This window comes from Gymnogyps californianus, chromosome 6 (genome assembly GCF_018139145.2).
Source record: "Gymnogyps californianus isolate 813 chromosome 6, ASM1813914v2, whole genome shotgun sequence".
NCBI lineage: Eukaryota > Metazoa > Chordata > Aves > Accipitriformes > Cathartidae > Gymnogyps > Gymnogyps californianus.
Window position 1 is genome coordinate 15,494,200 of NC_059476.1, and position 21,081 is coordinate 15,515,280.

The window sequence follows — 21,081 nt, forward strand, 5'->3', positions numbered from 1 at the left end:
AGGGAAAACTGAGGCGAAAGCAAATTGCTATGTTCAGAAAAGGATCATTGCATCCTATTCCTTCCCAATGTTTTTCTGTATTAGGCTTACTAGCAGCTTCCTAAACAGGTTATTTTTGTAAATTCATAGAAGCCAGGCAATTAATTACAGCCAACAGGTCTTGTAATTAGAGTGATTTGTAGGTATTTAGCTTCAGCTATTGAGATCACCTGCAGCACAGCAAGGCACTAGGCATCCTTAAGGAGTGTGCTCTGCTGCAGCAGTTGTGCTGAGCAATGATGAGCTGACCTTGCAGAACGAGTCACCCCTTTTTAAACCTGTGTTGGGATTTGCATCTGTAAAGGTCCACGACAGTGCAGGTGCTTACAATAAGGTAGTGCTGATGGGAGCCATTTGTATGGTTTCTTACTTAATTACAACCTACTGAATGAGCAGTGAGTACAAATACCAGCTGAGTTGTATGTAGCTGAGTGTGAGTGAAAAGCTTGGGGGGTATAAAACAAAGAAGAAGTAGGGTTTGTTACTAAAGTACTCAGTGGTGAACTCTTTTCTATGCTATTCAGGCTGTTACTTTAAAATTTGCAGTTCTTCTTTGAGTGTTGGTAGTACTGTTTTGCTGCTTTAAGAGAGATCCTGCAGTTTTGGTGAGTGCTTTTGAAGTTTTCCATGCTGGCTTCATATGCTGACTTTAGCTGTTCCTTTACATGTGTCCTCTGTCCTTGCTATGCCAGAGTTTTTATGTCTGAGTTCTGGGTTTTTTTTTTTTTCTGTAAGGCATCTCACTAGCTGAGACATGAACATTGCATTAGCTTTAGTACTCTTGTCTATAGGTAGCTAGGCTTAAAGCTCCCTGTCTGAGCATGTAATGTAATTGCTGAAGGAATGAGTTTCCTGTTGCTTTCCTTAGCTACGAGGGCATGTTCAGACAGGTATTGCAGCCCTGGTTACTACAGGAAAGCTTCTGCAAGGTGTGCATGTGGTATCTTAGTGCATCTCCTGGCTCTGTGTCATTAAGGTATGTCAGTGAAAAGAGACTGTAGAAAGCAAGCTGCTTTCTTAAGATCAGGTTGTGTATCCTACTGTTTCTTGCTCCTCAGTTAAGTGAAGGCATCATCTTGGCTGATTTATCTCAGATGTGAGTACCCGCATACCAACCAAATGTCTGTCTGTTTTCTGCACTTATGACTAAAGACTGGTCTATGTTGCAATGTTTTACCAGTTACAATGGCAAAACAGTACTAGTGCTAGCTTAAATGTTTGTAGTAGTAGCATATAACTGAGGTGTTCTGCACTTTGCTTGGCTTTTTGAACACACAAATGCTTAAATCCATCTGGAGGCAATGCCTCTCTCACCCTGGCATATCTGCTGTTTTATCTAGTAGATGCAAGTCCACATATAGTAGCATAACTCGGTGGGGTATTGATTCATGCCAGTACTGTAGCCTGTAACTTACCTAGCATCTCCTGCTTGTGAAAGATACTAATGTAAATTGTTATTGTTGTGTGATGATAGGCTTTAAACACTTTAGTTTGGAAAAAATGACGTAGAAGGGCTTCTCTGTGTGATTGTGTTCTTGGAAACACAAGATTGCCTTTTGATTCCCATTAAAAAATCAATAATGTTACTTGTGAGCTATGTTCTGTATTGTCTAAAGACCACAACAGAAGGTAGTTGGATTTTTTTTTTTTTAAAACTTATTACGGAGTCGTACATCAGCAGATGCTGAGCTGTTTGCCTTGGGGGATGCAATAAGAGCAGTATTCCCATGGGTAATTCTAGCTCAGATGTTTGAACTTAAGCTAGACATACAGTGTGTGTTGCTGTTGTAACAGAAGGCATTTCTATACACTAAAGGGATGATATGTAATACAACCCTGAAGTCTGGATAATGTTTCCTGCCCTGTCCCACCATCTGGGGTGTTGATCCCATGGGAAGATTTAGTACAAGTGCATAAGAAGTTATGCCTTTCTCACTTCTGAACATACATCCTCAATGCAGGATGCACAGGAATGGGATCCAAGTGTATTTAAAACACAAGGAGTTAAAATGCAAATGGTTTGCTGTGACATTGGATGCTAGTGTGTGTCAACAGAGGAAACCCACTGTGGGCATGAAGTCCCTCTGGAGAACCAGGCTGTGTAACCAGCTAAGGCCTTTGCAGGACACCAGGAGACTCTCCCAAGAACACTTCAAGGGCAAAGACTTGTAATAGAGCAGCTGAGTGAGCGGGATGCTGTGAAAACACAAAAACAGTGTGCAAAACATGTTGCTCTGCTATGCAAACTGGCTGTGTGCAAGATAAGAAAATGCCTGTAGGTAACTGGAGCTAGGCAGAGGAATCAAGGCTAAAGTAGAATGATTTGTCTTGGAGTGTGTAAAGTAAACAATATATATTTGGATATATGGAACCAGATAATGATAGGGGTGTCTGAAGCAACTCTTGCAGGATAGAACCTTGCAAGGCCACCCGCACCGTATCAATAATACCATGTAAGGCTGAGATTGCCTAGGTAACGATAGTGGAAATGCCAGACTGGATGTAGCAAAACTGAGACCAATGGGGAAGAAGTAATTAGGGGTGGATTGTCTGTTTAGGAGGAGACTGGAGGAAGGGAGGCACGAGCGTGGCAAAAGAGTGGATCCTGAAATGAGAGAGTAAGGTATAAAATGAGACAAAAGAATGAAGGTGGGAGCAGCTGACTGCAGGAGTGCAGACATCTACGGATGGTAGTGAAGCCTGAGGACCCAAACCCACTGGGATGCTGGAGTGATGCTCTTTGGACAACCTGCGGGATTCTCCATCAGGTCTATGTTGGAAAGACTTGGTGTGGGAGAGCAGAGCAAAGAGGGGTGGACTTGCACCCTAGTACTGAGTGGTGTGGGAGGGAAGGGTGATGCACCTGTAACTCAATAGCAGTTGTGTGTGGTTCATAAGACTTGATTAGTAGCTCTGTAGTTGTGAGCAAAATGATATAAATAACCATGAGATACTGGTGGTGTGTTAATGAGGTTATTGATCATTCAGTTGACCTATTGGTGTGATTTATTGATAGAAGTTAGTCTCCTGTGTTGGTTGTCTCAAGACTGCAATCTGAAGGGGAACAGCTGGGAAGAGTTGACAGCTGAGGGCTTGTCCAGGATCTCCTAATTTGGAAGCCTGAGCTAACTGATATGGAGATCTTCTCTTAGAAGAGAGTGTGTGGATGGAGATGATGGATATCAGATGAACTCTTGAGTGAAAGGAGGAGGGGGTCTGTTTGTGCAGGCTGTGTTTGAAAATGGAGGGGGTCATTGGGACTGAACACTATGAAGTGCAGATTAAAATATGCTCGATTAAAGAAAAAAGTAGTGTCTAGATACAGAGCTGTGTCTGGGAGAGGGTTTAGGTGAGGAAAAAGGTGGTGGCTTTTGGTAGGGCTGACTGGGATCCTGAGACATGGGGCACAGAGATTTGAACCTCAGGTGAGGAAGACCTGTGATGCAAAGGGTGCCTGCAGTGGTTACTAGGAAGATGAAACTGGTGGTGGTGGGAGCTTTAATAACACAGAAGTTACACTATGCCGAAAGGAGAAATCTTGGAGTGTGTCCAAAATCTAGACCTTGGTGCAGCAGACATCTCTACCCGGGGAGAGGCTGAAGGGGTTGACGGTGTCAGGATTGCCTTGGCAGCAGGCAGGGGTGGTTTCCAGAGTTGCCTGCTGATGCAGTGACCCTGTGGTAACACTCACCATGTTTTATTCTTGGCAGCGCAGCTGTTTCAGACTTGCTGTGTTATCCAGCAGCTGCAGTGAGAGTAGGAGGAGTGGCTCCTCCAAACCTCTCTGTCAGCAACGAGTTGCATTTTGACTGCTATTTGAGCAGAGTTATGCAAGGGGGTGGTTTTTAGATCATCGGAGTCAAGTAAAGACTTGCTCTGCAATGACTAGGGCTTTTCCTGGTGTTTTAACCTCATACAGAGTCTGGGCTTTGCCCAGACCTCAGAAGTAAATGCCAGACCCATACTAGATTTCAGTGCTTTCTGGGAATGCTGCTTTGAATAGCTGAAACAGATCTACTCCCTCTTCAAAGGGCCTATATAAGGTGTGACTGACTGCTATTTCCGCAGTTACCAGTGCCAGTTGGAGCTCTTTTCTTCATGGTGCACTAGTAACAGCAGAGTTCAGAGGGAGCAGAGTGAGGACTGGGGTCTTCTAGCTTCAGAAGTTAAATCCTCCCTCTTGGCTGAGCTGAAGGGATCGTTCATGGTGCAAGAGCTGGGAGTGGTTCTGAGCCCAGCTTTTGGAGGGGAGCATCAAGTGCACGAATTGCCTTGAGCAATGCTCCCCAAGAGCAAGTATGTTTTGCATGAATGCCCTCTCAGCAGGGTGGCAGCTTGCTCCCCCTTGGAGAGGGAGGTGGTGTGTCTGAGGTCCTCTAGGCTGTCCATCCCAAAAGGAGCTCTGGTATCAGCTGTGCTCATGGTATCTTTTCAGCTGGCTCTGGCAGCTGTAAGAACTTGGACAGTGAAGTAGTTCCTGAGGGAAAGGTCCCTCCTGTGGTGTGGGGGAAAGCAGGGTCAGATCCCCAGCATTGCTGGGGGAGTTCCTTGGACTGGGTGAGTGGTGTGGGGAGGGGAAGGGGATGAGGCTGCTTGCAGGCCTTCCTCCGGCGCCAGTTGTACCACTCAGTGTGCCAGAGGAGCAAATATGCTTCTTCCTGGCTGAAGAGCCTTGTAGACTAGCATTTTTTGCACTCTACAAAGCCTACATTAACAGTGCCCTGCTGCTCAGGGTTGCTCCAAGCGCCTCAGCTGTGCTAGCAAAGCTAAATTTTTGTTAGCTTCAGAGATGAGTGGGTGAAGGAATTGGTCCAGTCTGGAACCCTGTCCTGCTGCCAAGGTGAGGGTGTCACCCCTCAGCTGCTGCTCCTCTCCAGTTCTGCACCCCGGGTGCAAGCAGGGGGGCCCACAGCCACCTCCACTGGTCTGCTGCCCCATGCTGCTTTCTTTGATCCCACCAAAATAGCTTTTGTATTTACCTTTTAGTAAAAACATACAAAACTGTCTGGATTGGTTGGTTTCTCCTGTTTCTTCTAATCTCTCTCAAACCCCTTCCACCTTGTAGCATTACTGCTCTTTGAGGAGTCATTAAGCTTTCATTCAAAGTACCTGCTCTTCTCTGCAAAGCCCTTTTCTTTCTCATGGGCTGTTTTCGGCTGATTTCAGTATCAGTTACTTTCCTTTACATGTTACCACTAGACAGCATAAGGGAGCATGGCAAATAGCCTCACCCCTTTTCTGAGAAGCAGAGGCTGTGTGTTCTCCTGCCTCACCAAACTTTCCGTCTAGAAATATTTGAGAGGATCAGTGTAAGGAGACACTGGTGTGTAATAGCTGCCCAGCTCCCGGTACGCAGTGCCAGCTCTGCCTGCAGGAAGCAGGTTATTGCTATGTGCACCGTGGCTTTACGGAAAATGAATTGCATGCAGAAACCTGTGACCACGGTGGCACTCGGGGTGCAAGTCTAAAGCAGAGAGCTCCTCCTGAGCTGGCCCGCTGTGCTGCCCGAGTGGGAGCTGGCAGGCTGCTGCCCTCATCCAGGCTGTACTCTGTGCTGCCGGAGAGGCCACAGGGGTGCAGTGTGTGAGCAGGCGAGGGACAGAGATGGCCCTGCTTCATCTCGGCCCATCACACAGCATCTTTCTCCCTTTCCAGATGCTGCAAGAGCTTATTTCTTCCAAGAAATCAACCCTCACCGCAGGTTGTGGTGGGCTTTGCCTGACAAATGGGAGGCAAGACCTTTTCCCTGCAGCCCTGGTTTGTACTGCTGTTAATCGGCTACTGCCTTGTGGCACCTTGTTGTACTAGGCATGATGTAGTAACCTCTTGTGGAAGCATTTAACACTCCTTGGAGTGCTTTGCTGGGACAGCGTGGGCTTGCTTTTCTCTTGGAGAGCACAGCAAAAACCTGTGGTGCTGTTTTACCTTGTGGGGGGGTGGTGTAAAACCCAAAAGTGCTTCCATGATTAAGCAGCATTAGTGTGGAAATCTGCTCCCCTAGGTGAAAATTAAGGGCTGAAAGGATCCAGCTTGTAACGAGCTATTGCACTTTCCTTGAATTCCTGTGTTGCTGCCAGGCGCCTCTGGCTGAGCGAGAGTATCCCTTTTAGGAAGGCAGCCAAGTGCCTCTGTCCTACGGATCAGTACTGGTGATGGAAGAGCAAAGCTATAGTGTTGTGCTGCATGGCTTTCTGTGCTGCTCTCCCACTTCCCCAAGAAGTACTTGGGAATCTTCTCCTGGGTGAGTCTTTCTTCAAAGAACTCAGAGCATGATCTTATGTTGGCAATAGGGGGGGTGGAAGTGACAAAGAAAAATAAGAAACTTCTTTGTTGTAATGCTTTCCCATGCGCTGTCTCCAGCTACTAGGATGCTAGATAAGTGTGTGGGACTCTGACTTCAGAGCTGTGGAGGACTAACCTTAGGTTTAAGTAGGTTTGGTTTTAACCTCTCACTTCCAGAACAGTCCTTGAAGTTTTGTTTTGGTTTTGTTTTGGTTTTTTTTTCCTCCAAGGGAAGCATTTGCCAAAGCTTTGTCAGATGGCAACAATTTTGCAGAGTCTGCTCAAAATGGGGAGACTAACTGGAAATAACTCATGACTTCTTCATCCCCTTGGTTAGGGGAAAATGTTGCTTTTGCAGTATTCATCCCTGTACCCTCGGGAGTTGCTACAGAGCAATGGCAACAGATCTGTGGCTTCTGTGGGGTAGGGAGAAGAACAGGGCAGGAAGAAAGCCAGAAAGAACAGTCTGAAAGTTTGGGTGCTGGAACAGTGGAGAGGAAAAGGTAACTTAATGGGATCTCCCCATTCTCTTTTTTTGGGAGCTGATCACAGGGCAATGGCATGAGGCAAGAATAGTCTTGGTTGAGACTTAGAGTAAAATAGATGGCCATGTCCCCTCCTGTGGTCTGACTGTCTCTACGGTTGTGTTGGCTTTCAGTATGCTCCCCAAAGAAGCATCTAAACCTGTTCAAACTGCCAGCCTGACCTGAGGACCCAGCTAACTTTGGTTGCTGCTTCAGGTGGACAGAAGACTTGGTGACAATCTTTGAACTGTTGGTCTTGGTGAAACCAGTCTCCCCAGATATATGAGATACTTGTATGAAGTTTTACACATTGGATACTGTGGCACACCTTGTATGTTGGTCTGTGCCCATGTTACAGTCAGGCTCAGTTTAATCTCTCTCTTAGAGAATGTGCTGTCTGGCATGGACTTGAATGTTTACACTTTCCCGTTTTCTGCAGCTCACAGTGGTTTTTGTGCTCCAGGACTACCTAAACAGAAAGCTCCCCAAATTCAAAGCTAGCTTGGGTGACGGTAAAGCTCTAACGCCCTGAGATGTGTCAAGCAAAACCATGCTCTTCTGTAATGCTAGGAAGTAATTTCTGCTGCTTTAGATACTAGAAGAGCCCTACCAGCCTTAGGCATTTCTGTATTAACTAGTGGTGGATTCATCACCTGTAGTAACTGCGTAAGAGTGGTGAAACAAAACCTTCTCTGTACTTGAACTATCAAGTGTACTCTCTGGCTTTGTATTGCAAACATTGCTTGATAGTGCCATAGCAACTCTGCCTGGGTTGGCTGGCACTGAAGTACGCTTTGCTTGGCAGATCAAGCATTTTGGGAGCTGTGGTGTCGGTCTCCTCAACCTGCACCAAGATGTGTGAGGAGGGAGAGGCCCTGCCAGATGGCTGGGTGGTGGGTGAGGGAATTGCTGGAGTCAGCTCTGGCAAGCCTGGGAAGAGTCTGAAGTATCATGTTCTCACCAAGCAGAGATGACGATCTCCTTTCAGCTGGCTGTGACCTTCTGGGGAGTTTTCTCTCGTCTTTTTTTTGTGCCTAGCTTCTCATTCAGCTCCAGCCAAGTGGGGTTGAACCCTTTTGCAGCAAAGTCAAAACTGCTGGAAAGGCTTGAAGGGAGAGGCTGCCTTGTTGCTTGCTATGGCCTTTCTTACTGGGTTGGTCCCTTGTTGCTCCCTGCTGGCAACCACAGCTGCCAGTGCCCTGCCTGGGGAGGCTTGGCTCCCAGGCACAGCATGGTGCCTCCCCATCCACCCTTTCAGTCTGTACCACCAAGGAGCTGGTGTGTATTTATGGCTGTTAGTGGCTCTCACGAGCAAGGAGGCATTGAGCAGAGCTCAGCTTGAGCTTTAAGGACTGTTCTGCACTTTCCTGCTCAGGACATCCAGGTGCCAGCAATGGATGTGGTGATTTTTTTCTCAAGGCATAGTAGAGCTTGAAATTGGAGCAAGGGAAGAAAGTGGATGGTAGCCTGAAGAAACAGGTCAGCCAGGATCCCTTCTCCCCTTCTCGTCCTATATCCGACAGCCTCCAGCTCTCTCCCCTGCTTTTCAGGAGCTGGAGGCTGTTGGATATTTACTTCCAAAGCCAGGACAGCCTCTGGCTGCTGGCACTGGAGAAATGAGGGAAGTAGGAGCAGGTGAAGAAGGGGAGAAGAGACTGGGGGTTGCACCCTTTTCTTAAGGGGTACCACCAGGTAATGTTGGTGTTTGGGAGTTGTGGTTTTGGTTTGGTTTTGTTTTTTTCCCTAAGCATCTGACTTTTGATGCCTTCCAGCCATCAGATGGTCTAACAAAAGATCACCTTCCTGGCAAACCCTGTTTTCCCTGAAGCACTACCAGCTCTCACTTCCCCGTAAGTGTGGGACAGGGTCAGGCAAGCTGGTACTGGCTCTCTCAAAGCCTTTTCTCCTCCCATACACGTGGATTTGTCACACCCTAGCTCAGTCCTGCAGAATCCTTTGCTCCAGCTGTGGTCTCCCAAAAAGTGCCTCTGGAAGCTGAAGCAGCCTGAAGGTCAATATGAACAACAGATACTGGTGCAATGGTGGGGCAAACCATGTTGTCAGCCCCTGGGAGCAAAGGCTGCAGCTCTGGAGGGGCAGAGCAGGAGCCTTGTGCCTCCTGCATACCAAAACCTTGTTGCAACACACCTAATGATTCACGATTCAGAGCAGTGCCATGCCCTGCAAGGCAGGAGCTGGAATTTGGCCCCCTGTGCTTGCAAAGGTAAGCCTGTGTCGGGGCAATCCCGAGAGCTCTGCTGCTCAGGCACAGGGGGAGAGCTCTGCACTGGGGAGCAGGCAGGGACAGGGCAGTGCCAGGCAGCTGTGCCGTGGAGCCCAGGGAAGGCAAAGCCAGCCAAAGCCCCAGCCACCGAGCCAAGGCCTGCCCTGATGGGTTTGCAAACTTCCTCTGGGGCTGTGAAGTATTGTCTAGACTGTGTCAACACCCTCCTCCTGGGTGATCTGCTTCCAGGGAAGTGTCTTCACTTTTGTGGTTGGGCTTGTGACAACGCTGCCCTGGAGTGCTCCCAGCCCTGCTTAATCCTCATCTCATTCCCCCTCTTATCTCTTCAGTTTGCTTCCTCTTGTGGGCCATCCTGCCTGGCTGAGCCACCAGCTTGTTCCCCTTATCTTTTTCTAGTGCAAAATTAAAGCATTAATAGCTGTGCTCTGGCTGCCCTGGTGCTAAAACCTAAGTGATTTAGACAGCCTGTCAGCCCTTCTCCTGCGGCTGCAGGGAAGACCTGGGAGCACTGATGCTGCCAGCCAAAATGCAGGGCGCTACAGCGGATGGTAGGTGGGCCATCTGTAACTTTTGAGCAAGAGCTGGTCATCAACTAGATGAGATAACAGCTTCTCCAGGGCTGTCCTAAACTGGCATGAAGCAGCACACTGATCCAGCAGGAGGGGTAAGCTGGGCTTGCTTTGTTTCACTCAACGGATGCAATAGCTGCGTGCTCTCTGTGCAGACCACTTGCTCTGAAACAAAGGATCCATGGAAATGATCCTGAATCTCAATAAGGATGGAGGGCTGAACTGGATTAAAAAAGGCACTGAGACTGGTTTTTAAGAAGAGACCATTTATTCCGTTTACCCACCTCATGCTGCCATTGACATACAATACCCCTCTGGATTTTTGTGGTGGTTCTGAGCAAGTTAGGCAGGCAGGGTGTTTGGGAACTAGCTAAGAGTGTCCTTCAATAAAGGTCTAATGAAGTGTGCTCGAACAGGGTGCAGTGGAGCTCCTTGCTGCAGGAAGCTCAGCTCTAAAGTTCTTCAGTCTGGTCAGGCAAACTCGGGAAGAGACGTTCAGGAGCCCTCAGGCATGGAGAGGCACCCAGCCCTGTCCTTGCCTGGTGAGTGCCTGAGCTATGCTCTGTTGTAAGCTGGGCTAAATGCAGGAAACATCAGTGCTTGCTCTCCTCCTCCCCAACGCTTGCTAGTGAGTTGGGGAGACCTCAGTCAAACCTATTCAAGCTTGCTTTCTTTATTTTGCTTGAAGCCATTTGAGCCTTTTTTGTAATGGCTTTAAATGAAGTTGGTTGTGAATTTTTTTCTTTCCTCCTATCTGAGGAGGTGATGGTTATGATGGGCTTTGGCTCCCAGGCTGCAAGTCTTGTTTAAGGGTACTGCCTGGTCTTGTCAATACTCAAGTGCTGTTCCCCTGTGCAGGGGGTAGACGTCTAGCTCTGCACCCATGGCAAAAGCAGGCTTGAGCTAGTGCAGATTACGAACCTCAAGGGACAGGAACAACTTGTGCTGGTTGAAAAAAGAAAAACTTCCATTGTGTAGTACCCAGCATTGCTTGTGGCAGGCAGGTTCTTAGGGGACTGCCAGATTTCCTGTTAGGCTGGAGGAAAGCACTGAACTGAGGGATGAGTTTCATCTTACCTTCTTGGTCAACGCCTGTGTGAGAGGCAACTCTGTACTTAAGGCTGAAGCAAAAAGCCTACAGGATCTGAACTCTGTGGAAAAAAACAACAACTTGCTGCCTTTAGTTCTGTGCATGGTCTTTCCTGTTTCTGGTAGCAAACTTTTTTTTTAAAAACCCCATGCTATGTACAGCTTCCCTTCCTGCTCTTGGGGAGAGGATAATGAGTCATGGGAGGACATTGCTTAATGCTCTGGAGGGTGCTTGGATTGTCTGAGGGCAGGCTAGGAACAAATTCAGTCGTGGGTCAGAGTTGCTCAAGGTAAGTGCACACTTAAATGTGAATGATAACTAGTGAGACCAAAATGAGATGCCTTTACATGAGAACTTGTCAGAGGAAATGTAGATGCGCTTGGATTTTGCTCTAGAAACAAACAGTAGGCACAGCTCTTGTTTGCTTATCAGAGTAGAAGCAGGGCTTTGGGAGGATGGGGACAGTTGAAGATTTTTTTTTTTATTTGTTTAAGATCTCCTTGTCTGGGCAGGATGGCAGCAGGGCTGGGCTGTGTCCTCTTTCCTCTCTTTGCCTGCTTTCTTTATGTTTGGGCTTCTTTCACTTGTCCTTGCCTTCCTCATTTTTATGCCTGCTCAAGGGTCTCTAGCTTCTTGCAGGTCTGTCTTGCTGCCTCCCAGCAGTGCAGAGCCATGTCACGAGGATGTGAGAACATCTATCTGCCCTCAGTGGTTTTTTTTTTTATGCCAGCTTGTTCCCATCCTTGTAACCCCAAGATCTGGGTGGGTTAAATGATGAGTTTTGCTGAGCAGCTTACAGGCAGTTGCTGGCAATGTGGCTCTGCTTGTCCTTGGCATGTTACTGTCCCTGCAAGCTGCAGATGCAGGGACCTCCTTTTATTAATTAGTTGGTATGCTTACAGTGCTAGGCGTATCTCCTTATTCAGCCTGGTTCTGGAGTGTATATAATCAATGTAAATTGTTTCTCTTCCCTTCCTGTCCTCATAGCTTTTGAGACTCAGCAACCGCTCTGGAGAAATGTCCCCTGTGTAAAACCCCAGCTCCTGTACCATGTACCAGTCTGGCTTTGTGCCGCGGGAGTATTACCCAACTGTGATTCCACCTTCTGCCTATACCTACCCACCGCTGCAGACTGGGAGAGCACAAGACATGACCAGCTCTGTGATGTTCCCTCCTATCCACATGCACAACTTCTACAGCCGACCCATCACCTTTGTGGTGGACCGGAACAGCTACCCTGACTACGTGGGAGGTCAGGTGGAGTATCATCATCTCTACAGTGCCTCCAATCCCTACTTCCGTCCATACTACACCTGGCACTACCCTCCTGTGGTCCCCATCCCTCTCTACAATCCCTATGCAAACTACAATCCCTACGCTGCCTACCAGAGGTCAGATCAGTATCGAGACACATGGCCAGAAGGCTTCACGATGAGAGGGGAGCTTCAATGGGGGAGGCTTGGAAAGGTGTTTGGACCAAGGAAAGACCTCCCAGAATTTGTGAAGGATGATCTCCGGAGGGTTTATGGCACCTACCCACGGACCAGTGTCTCCATAACCTACCGGAAAGGGGAGTTCTTGGTCAAGGGAGACCCCAAGGCAGGAGAGCAGGAATATGCAGTGGAAAAAAAAGTCATCCAGCGGGCTGTGACCCCCAGTGCCAGCGAAGCAGATGACAGCAGTGAGGACCGGAACCGTAAGAAGAAAAAGAAACTGAGACATTGATGTAGTCAGTCACTTGATGGACAGATGCTCCAGAGCCCTCATGGGAGCTGCTTGGCAGCTGTTCTTGGTGCAGCTGGCAAGTAGCACAAGCAATGGATTCCACCACTCCTGTTGGCTTTTAATTGCTCCCCATCCTCCACAAGCTTATGGCAGCTTTACCCTGTTTGATGCACAATGCCCATCCTGTGAAGAAACGTGGCACGTGACTATCTGTCGGATCAGCTCTTTGATCCTGGTTTTGAAAGGAACGTTTGATGTCCACTGGTTTGGTTGAGTGGTCACGGTCTGGTGGGGGGATTTCCAGACAGCAGCCCTTGATTAGAAGATGAGCCTCTTCCTACCCTGTCCAAGGGAAGGTCCTGGAAGCTGGCTCCCTTCCTGGCACTCAGTTAAGGAGATCAAAGTGGGATTTCCTCCAGGCTGGGGGCAGTGCAGGTCCCAGGGGAGAGAGGGGTTCTTGAACACTGTAAAGAGCAATTGTCTGCATATCTTGTCACTGCTGTTTATGACCATACCATTGTGCTTAATCACCATGTGATGCCTGTACGCAGCACTTCCCTACACGCTGGCGGAAGATCCTGGTGTCCCCATCCTCTTACACTTGGTAACCTGGTGCTCAGTTCTCCTGGCCACGTGTCCTTGTTGAAATGGCTGCTTGAGGCCCTGCTCTGGGTCTGATTTGGCTCTGGTTGGAGGTGCTGGCTCTCCAGCGAGGTTACTGGAGTTGTGTGAACCACAGCACTTCCACAGCTTGGTCTCTTGGAAGGGTGGCCTTCAGAGTTGTGCTGGAAACCTGGAGGGTTGTGAGGGGCTGGGTCTAACTTGCTTGCAAACTTCTGTACCTTTTAAATTATTATAAATAAACAATAAAAAACCCCAAATGCAAATGCTTATTTCTGGTTTTTAGCTACCTGACAGGAGTCTCTTCTGTGAACAACTTGCAACCTGATCTGACACCTTCTTTGCAAAGTTAGGGGTGACTTCTGACATGGCTCTTGCCCAGCTGTGGTGGGTTATTCTGCCTGCTCTGCTTGGCAGTACCCTGCCTTGCCCCAGTTTGTTGCCTGACAGCTTCCTCTCTGGGGGCCAGCAGGGACTTTCTGAGTGTACAGGAGAAATAGGGGACCTGCTCTGTTCCCCTGTAGCCTCCCCCTGACATGCCACATGGGAGAAAGGCCTTCTAATGCAGGAGGGAACTGAGCGCTCCCCATCTGCATAGCAAAGGAGAGAGCCTGTGAGGGTGAACTTGGAGGCCCTTGGTGGCTCTGAATCGCTATGAAGTCAAGGCAAGTGGATTTTTTTTAATTAATGCAACAATTTTTGTTTGTTTAAGCAATTGCCAGAATGTCTCAGCAACTATCTGATTTCCCCTTCCCCAGTCAGCTTCTTGGAAATGGGTTAAGTCTGTTGCCATATAAAGCTGCAAGAGGGCTGAACCAGAAAAACTGCTGCAGAAACCTCAGACCAAGCTGATGCTCCTTGGCTGTGTTGCAAGTGGTGGCTGTGGGACTTACTGAATGGGCCAGAAAAGGTCTCCACTAATGACTGGTGGCTAATCAGATGTGCCTTTGGTTACCTGGTATAGAAGAAATGCAGCAATTCCTATCTTTTTTTTTTTTTTTACTCTTTCTTGGCTAAGCAGGGCATCCTGCCCAGGTAGAGATGTGCAGTTAGATGTGCGCTGTCCCAGTTTGCAGCAGCCTTGCTGCAGCGCTGGCGTTGCGCTCCCTGTCCTTCCAGCAGCAGCTGCTCCTACGGGTAGTGGCTTAAGCAGTGAACCCAGAGTTCACACATTGGATCCTTATGTGGGCAGCGCAGCACCCTGATGAGGTGCTGGAAGGAGCTTCCTCCCCATCCCCTATAGCTGGTGCAGAGCTGGGCTGCCAGAGCTGGGTGCTGCCTGCTGTGGGAAGGGTGTTGGGAAGGGGCTGCTTTAAGTGAGATCCTGGAGCAGGTGAAAACCAGCTCTTCTAGGCAAGGTGAGGGGGAGCATGGGGTTTGCTCTATGGTGATGATCAGATGCTATGTAAATTACCAGGACTTACATAATAATTTATCCTAAATGTCACTCCTCCAGCCAATAAATTCCCAGTGGCTGCTTTGCACTGTGTTGTAGTGGAAAATGTCCCCAAAACTCAAGGCAGAAGGCTAAGGTCTCCCAGAGGTATATGATGGATGGGTGGAAAGAGAGCCTGTTGCGTCCACAAAAACTTTCTCCAAATACCTGTCCCTGCTGGGGACATCCCCGGGGCCTGCGGGGAGAGCGCGGACACAACCCTCAACTTTTCCTGTCCTGTTTATCTTCTCCAAAGTTTTGTTTGGTTTCGCTGCCTGGACTCTGAACAGGAGATTGCTGGGCACACCCAGGCTGTTGTTCTGACAACGTGTATTTTTAGCGGAGGCTTACAATCGCATGCAGTACATCAGGAGGCAGCAACGTATTTATTTTCTCAAGTGCCATTTCACTTCCAGACGGAAGAAGGCATTTTGTAGTTGGGCTTTTTTTTCCCTTGAGGGAAAGCCTGCTACAAACGGCCACTGCCTTGAGCGGCTCTCTGAACGCAGGGTTTCCCATGGTGGCCATAACTCACCTCCATCTCTACTCTGGTCTCTGTGCAGGAGCAAAGATTTGCACATTCCTGGCAGGAATGCACAGTTGCATTCTCTTCCTGAAGGTTTGAGGCTCATTTGCTGCCCAGCTGCAGAACTGAATCCATAGGGCATTTTTGGAGGCTTTAACGCCTATGGAATTCAGTTCTCAGAGCCAAGCAGCCAGTGCGAGTCAGCTTCCCCTGGCCTGAGCCGGCTGCGTCTCCATCTGCAAGGGGGGAAAAAATAGCAGAGAGCTCATCATGTCGCTGACACAGATTTTGCAACTGGGAGCTGCTGCAAGGAGAGGACTCTGGCACCTCACGCCCTCCCCCAGAAGCGGCACACGCAGCTGTGGCTTTCTTTGGAAACTTTGCTCAAGTTGGCTGCTATTTTTTTCCACTGCTTCCATGTGTCGTCCTGTTGTTCGGAGCGGCTGCAAAACTTCAGGTCAGCCCTGGGTTCTGTAAACCTGCTGGAGCTGTAAGAGAAATACCGTTTCTTCCAGATGGGGCTGGTATTCGCAGGTGCATTGGGAATCCCACCTGTGTGTTTGCCCTGTGCGTGGGTGGTAACACATCCCTCAGTCTAAACTGTTCCTCTGCGTGTGCATCTGAAAACGGGGCGCAGCCATGCCGGGGGCAGTGGGGGGACGCTCAGCGCTGCAGGAGCAGCCCAGCACTCCCGGGCACCGGCCCTCTGCTCCGCTCATACTGAAACCAGTGCTTGCGGGAACCCCTGGAACTGGGACATGCCAGCTGATGGATGGAAATGGTTTGTGCAGCAGGTGGTACCGCAGGTGGACCACGAGGCACGGGAGCCTCCCCGTTTGGGACTGGGAAGGGACAGAAGGTAATTCTGCAGCTTAAAATGAAGCACTGAAAGGCCTTTTCCAGGCAGCTCAGAGAGCGGATCCAGGGAGGGATTGGTCTTGGTCTGGGCCAGGCTGGGACATGCTGGTGCATCCCACAACTATGCACATGCCCTTTGCTGCCCGCTGCCCCCACCCTCCAGTTTGGGCTACAAAGCTCACGTTCATGGAGGGGCAGACTCGGGGGACACGTGGGGACCCCCGTGAGCAGCCATGAAGGTGCTGACACCGCTGGCAGATTTGGGCAGCCTCAGCCCTCAGCAGGAGATGTTAATTTTCAAACCGAGGGACTGAACTGATAGCTGAAAGGCAGGGAGAGGGTTTTTTTTGGCTTGGCGTTAGTTTGACACAGTTGTGACGACAGTGGCTCAGGGTGGCTCGGGCAGGAGTAACCACTGGGAGAGGGTTACAGCCCTTTGCCTGTATGCTGGCAGTGCAGAAGGGGAGCCCTCGGGTCTGATGGATCAGCAGAAGAGACGGGAAATGACACACACTGCTTTGGAGCACGGGCAAAGATTTCGATGGGGGAAGCACCGAGCAACTGTTGGCGCGAGGAGCTAACTCCAAGATTGCTCAACAGCTGGCCCGGGGCTCTATTTTAATCCATCTGTGGGGAATCTGAGTTCAGCTGGGGCAGCGTGAACTCACTGTCGTGACGAGTGTCCCAAAGGAGCCAAGCCCCGTTGCAAAAGCCGTGGGGTGCCAGGCTGTGGGTCCCAGCCCTGGCACATCCCGGGGACCACACGCAGCAGTACTGCAGGGGCTACCTGGAGGGGCAGCAGTGGAGGGAGACGGGGTAAAGCAGAGCCTTACACTAGGGTCCCCCCACCCTGCCACGGGTGGTCAGGGTCAAAGAGGCGGCTCAGGGACCCGGCTGTGCACTGTGCTGTTTTTCAGACCACCATGGCGTGGCAGAGAGGTTTCAATAGCTCTGAGCCCCCCGAGCTCAGAAAAGTGGGGTGATGTCCCCCCTCTTCCTCCTCCTCCCACTCTGCAGGCAGGCGCCTGTGCAAGGCAGCGGGGCAGGAGGGCAGCCTGCCGGAGATGCTACAGCCAGGTGGGAGCAGACCTGCCAGCCTGTGATGCCTGGTAGGGATGGGGTGCTTTGGGGCGGCTCCTGGGCCAGCTCACACCATGGGGTGGTTGCCCTGCAGTCCCTGTCTATTTAAACACATGGAAAGCCTTTGTGCTTCATTTTTGAAGCTGTAAAACTCCTCTCTGAGGCATTTACCCCAAAAGGGTTGAAGGATTGCTGCTGTTCAAAGTGCCTGCCACCCGCCATCAGCCCTTGGCCGCTCTGAGCAACCACCGCTTTCAGGAACCGAAAGGTGGAGGCGAGGGAAAAGCCTTCCTCCCCATCTTCCTCCGTGGGCTGGTTTGCAAAGAAAGGGGAAGGGTTTCAAGCAGGCAGGCAGGCAAGCAGGATGGGGTCAACCCCAACAAGCCCTCCCTCATGGTGCTCCGGGAGCTGTCCCCTTCCCTTGCTCCGTGGCCCCAGGGAGGTGACATGGGTGCTGAGGCTGCGTGGGACAGCTCATCAGCTGCCTGGCATGCGTCGTGCCATGCCCTGTGCCCCTGCCCTCCCCGGGAAGGGACAGGGACAGCTCCAGCAAGCTACTTTCAGCGTCCTGCCTGTGGATGCTGGGGCTGGGGCACCCCATCTCCAAAAGGCACCAGAGACAGTTTGACCTGGGTGCGATGGGAAGCCCATGGGGGCCAAGCTGGGAAAGGAGGGGTTGAAATGCAAACTCAGACAAGCTCCAACTCTTTTCTTTCACTCCTGGCTGTTCCTGGAAGCAATGTCTGCATGACATGGCATCCACAGCACCCCTGGGACCAAGGGGCCCCAGGAGCGGAGAGTGATGTGGGCTCTCCTTGGGGCACAGCACCGCAGGCAGCTGCAGGGTGTAGGAGGCTGTGACCTCCCTGCAGCGGTGCTGGGCTCCTGCTCCTGCACAGTGGGCAAAGGGACAGCTCTACTCAACCTCCTGCTTCCAGACCCATCCCTTCTTGTGAGAGCGCGTGCTTCTGTGGTGTTTTCAGGATGCTCGTGCAGGTTCCTGTGTGCTGCGTGTGCCTAGAGCATCTCCTCTGGGCTCTGCCTTTGCTCCTTGGCGTCCCCATCTCCAGCTTTGCCCCACATTCCTGCACCCAGGCAGGGCCAGGGCTGGATTTGGCCCTGTGTCTTTGGGGGTATCCCTGGCCCCTGGTCTGCACTGGAGCAGGGTGCTGGGTAATGCCAGGGAGGGCAGGGATGAATGGAGATGCGGGAGCCATCTGGGTGCCGGGTATTTTGTTGGCGTGGAGGTGCCCTGCCCTGACTCGACCCCACATTTTCTTGAGGACATATCAGGATGCAGCACTGAGCTATGGGGTGAGCAGCACGTGCTGGGAGCCCATTACCCCAGCTCAGCCCTGGGGAGGATTGCATCAGCCCAGCTGCCTGCTGTGCAGGTGGGGGTTTCATGGCCCCGCTGCAACCTGCCTCCCCTGACTCCAGGGCCCTTGGCACCCTGCACTGCTTAAATCCTCCTCTCTGCCTGGCTTGGGGCATGCAGGGTCCCCATGCCAGTTGTGGTACACGTCCCCTTCTGGTGCTGGCTGTCCCAAGCTTGTCCTGCCGCTGGGAGAGGTCTGGATTTGAGACCCTGACATTGATCTTAGCAGCTGGGTGACAGCTTCTTGGAGCTGACAGACATGCCCAGGAGCGGGTACCGGGGAGAAGATGGGCTCCAGCGCAGGAGCCAAAATGTCGAGAGCTCCTCAAGGCTCCTGACCTCAGCCCGAAAATGCTGGTGAATTGAGAGACACCCCAGGCAGGCGGGTGCCCAGCGGGATCCTGCTGCTGCTGCTGTGGAGTTTTCTGTGTTGCACTGAGTTAACCTGCAGCCCCTGCTCCTGGGGCAGGAGGCTCTGAGGCCCCAGGGCAGCAGTGATTAGAAATGGCAGCTGGGAGCCAGGGGCAGCCAGGCCCTGGAGGGAACCCACAGCAGCACCCATGGGTGCATCAAGGTGCTACGAGAGCCACCCCAGAGAGGCAGCCCCCCAGCCCCGTATGTCCAGCACCCACCTCTCCGTGGGGCTGTGTGAGGTACACTTTGCCTTCCCTGCAAACCTCCTGTTTCCTTTCTCTGCAATGAGTAGGGGAAATACTATCAGCAAAGACGAAATACCCCAGCTGAGCAGCCTGGCCCGGCCCTCGGAGCACAGCAGAGACAGCCACACGGGCACACTTCCCCATGGCAAGCTGTGTTGGAGGTGATGGGAGGACGTGGGGAACCAGACGCTCACGCACGGCCAACCCCGCCACCCGGAGAGCAGTGCCGGACCAGTTCAGCCCTGAGCTGCCGGTCGCATTTAGCCCTTTCTGGTTTTCGCCCTCCCTCTCTCCTGTGGGGGACACGGGGCAGGCTGGAGGGCTCCCCTCTCCCTCGCTCCCAGGGTGATGAAGCACAAGCGGCTGCTCCGGGAGGGGACGTGGCTGCCTTGCCAGGACCCCCCAGGTACCGCCACTGCTCGGCGGTTAACGATTTATTGCTTTACGTGTTAAAAAAAGCAGCAGCGCCCTCCTTTTGGTGTTGCCAGCTAATTACCCAGGAGTTACTGATTAGCCAGGACGTGCCCGTGGCCAAGCAGCGCAGTCGTGTGGGTGCCGCACAGCCACCGGTGCCACGCTGACATGGTGGCTGGGGCATTAATCCAGGGGGTTTCACTTTGTCTTCCTGGGAAGTCTGCAGGAACAGTTACATGCTTCCCACCCCCTGCCCTTTAAAATATTAGCAGAACGGGTCCAGTTTTGTAGATTACAAAAAAAGCCAGGGATAGAAGTAAAGATGCTCGTGCCCCACATGCGGGGTCCGGCACCTCCTCTCCAGCTTCCCGCAGCCGGGAGTGAGTGCCTTGCCATCGGCCGCAAGACGTCACCGTGCCCCCGCTGCTCGGCGTGGGGAGAGCCGCCCTCCGCAGCACCCAGGCTGTGGCTCCTTGGGGAGAGCAGCAGCAAAGAAATCACCCCGCACCTAGCCACACTGGTCCCCCCCCCGGCTCCGGCGCAGACCCTCCCGCGGCAGCGGCGTGATCCTGGCACTCACCCGGCAGCTCCGGCTCCCGTCGAGGCAGGTCTGTGAGCGGCGGAGCCGGCGGCACTGTTAAATATTGCAGCCGACTTACTCACTTCTCTTCCTGGACGGCAGCGTGCAGAGTTTCCACCCACTTCTTTCACCTTTGGTTTCCAGGCTTTCTGAGAAAAGGGGAAGCTGTGGGAGGGAGCGACCGGCATCCCCGTGCCAGGGCTGCGGCCCCCAGCAGCCTCTGCTTCCCGGGAAGGGGTGGATGCGGGAGAGGGGGCTGCTTTCCTGGGAAGCTGCGGCATGGCCAGAAGCACCCTGTGCTCGTGCTCAGCTGCCCGGCACCCCATGACCCTCCTAGGTTGGCGGGATTTTCCTCCCTGGCTGAGCGGAGGGGGTGCCTAAGCGCAAGCTCCCTGGCACAAGCTCAAGGGTAGCTGCCCGACCGGCTCAGCTTTCCCCTTTGGGAGTGAAAATCCCTCCCTGGCACCCAGACACATCCTGGCCTCACCCTGCCAAAGCCCATCCACCTCCTCCTTTAATGTAGTGCCTCTGCAAGTGGTGCCAGCACCGGGGTTGGGGTCACCTCCACATCGCTGACACCTGTGGCGAGCGATGTCTGTCCTCAGCCCACAGAGCCCTGCCAGCGGAAGGTGCTGCCATGGGCCCGGCAATCCAGTGTTCAATCCAGCAGCATGCCCATCGGCACCACGGGGGGCTGGTTGCCCTCCCCTGGGACATTGATAGCTGATGTCCCCTGGGACATTATGGCCGGGCAGGTACCCCCCGCCAGTTCCTGCCGGCTCTGGTGGGGTGAGCGCATGTGCCCGGTGGGACTCCTTTCCGTAAGGTCCCATTGGCCAGCGTCCTCTTCCCATCCTTTCCCCCCGGTGCTGCCGAACGCCTGACCATTGTTTTTGCTCAGAAATGACGTCAGGTCCCCTGGGGTTCCCCTCTGTCGGCGGTTTGGAAACGAGAGTCTGGGGCCCCGGCGCAGGCTGCGGTGCTGAGCTGATGGTGGGGTGAGCGCCGCTGCTCCTCCTGCGCCACGGTGAACAAATCGATAAATAAACTGGCAAA

At 51.8% G+C, this 21,081-nt stretch overlaps 1 protein-coding gene across 3 annotated transcripts; it reads left to right on the plus strand.

The window, feature by feature from the left end:
- Positions 1 to 496: 496 nt before the first annotated feature.
- C6H10orf95 (chromosome 6 C10orf95 homolog) lies at positions 497 to 13,353 on the plus strand. Of its 3 annotated transcripts, none has more exons than XM_050899187.1 (2): positions 497 to 644; positions 11,737 to 13,353. In XM_050899187.1, the coding sequence occupies exon 2, from the start codon at positions 11,800 to 11,802 to the stop codon at positions 12,472 to 12,474; it is 675 nt and encodes a 224-aa protein (XP_050755144.1). In that variant the 5' UTR covers positions 497 to 644; positions 11,737 to 11,799; the 3' UTR covers positions 12,475 to 13,353. The 3 variants fall into 3 exon arrangements, with proteins under 3 accessions (XP_050755144.1, XP_050755145.1, XP_050755146.1); XM_050899188.1 differs by lacking the exon at positions 497 to 644 and adding an exon at positions 2,646 to 2,807; XM_050899189.1 differs by lacking the exon at positions 497 to 644 and adding an exon at positions 11,018 to 11,038.
- The last annotated feature ends 7,728 nt before the right edge of the window (positions 13,354 to 21,081 follow it).

Coding starts and splice junctions, on each gene's coding strand:
- C6H10orf95 (XM_050899187.1), top strand. CDS start 11,800: ATGTACCAGTCTGGCTTTGTGCCGCGGGAGTATTACCCAACTGTGATT.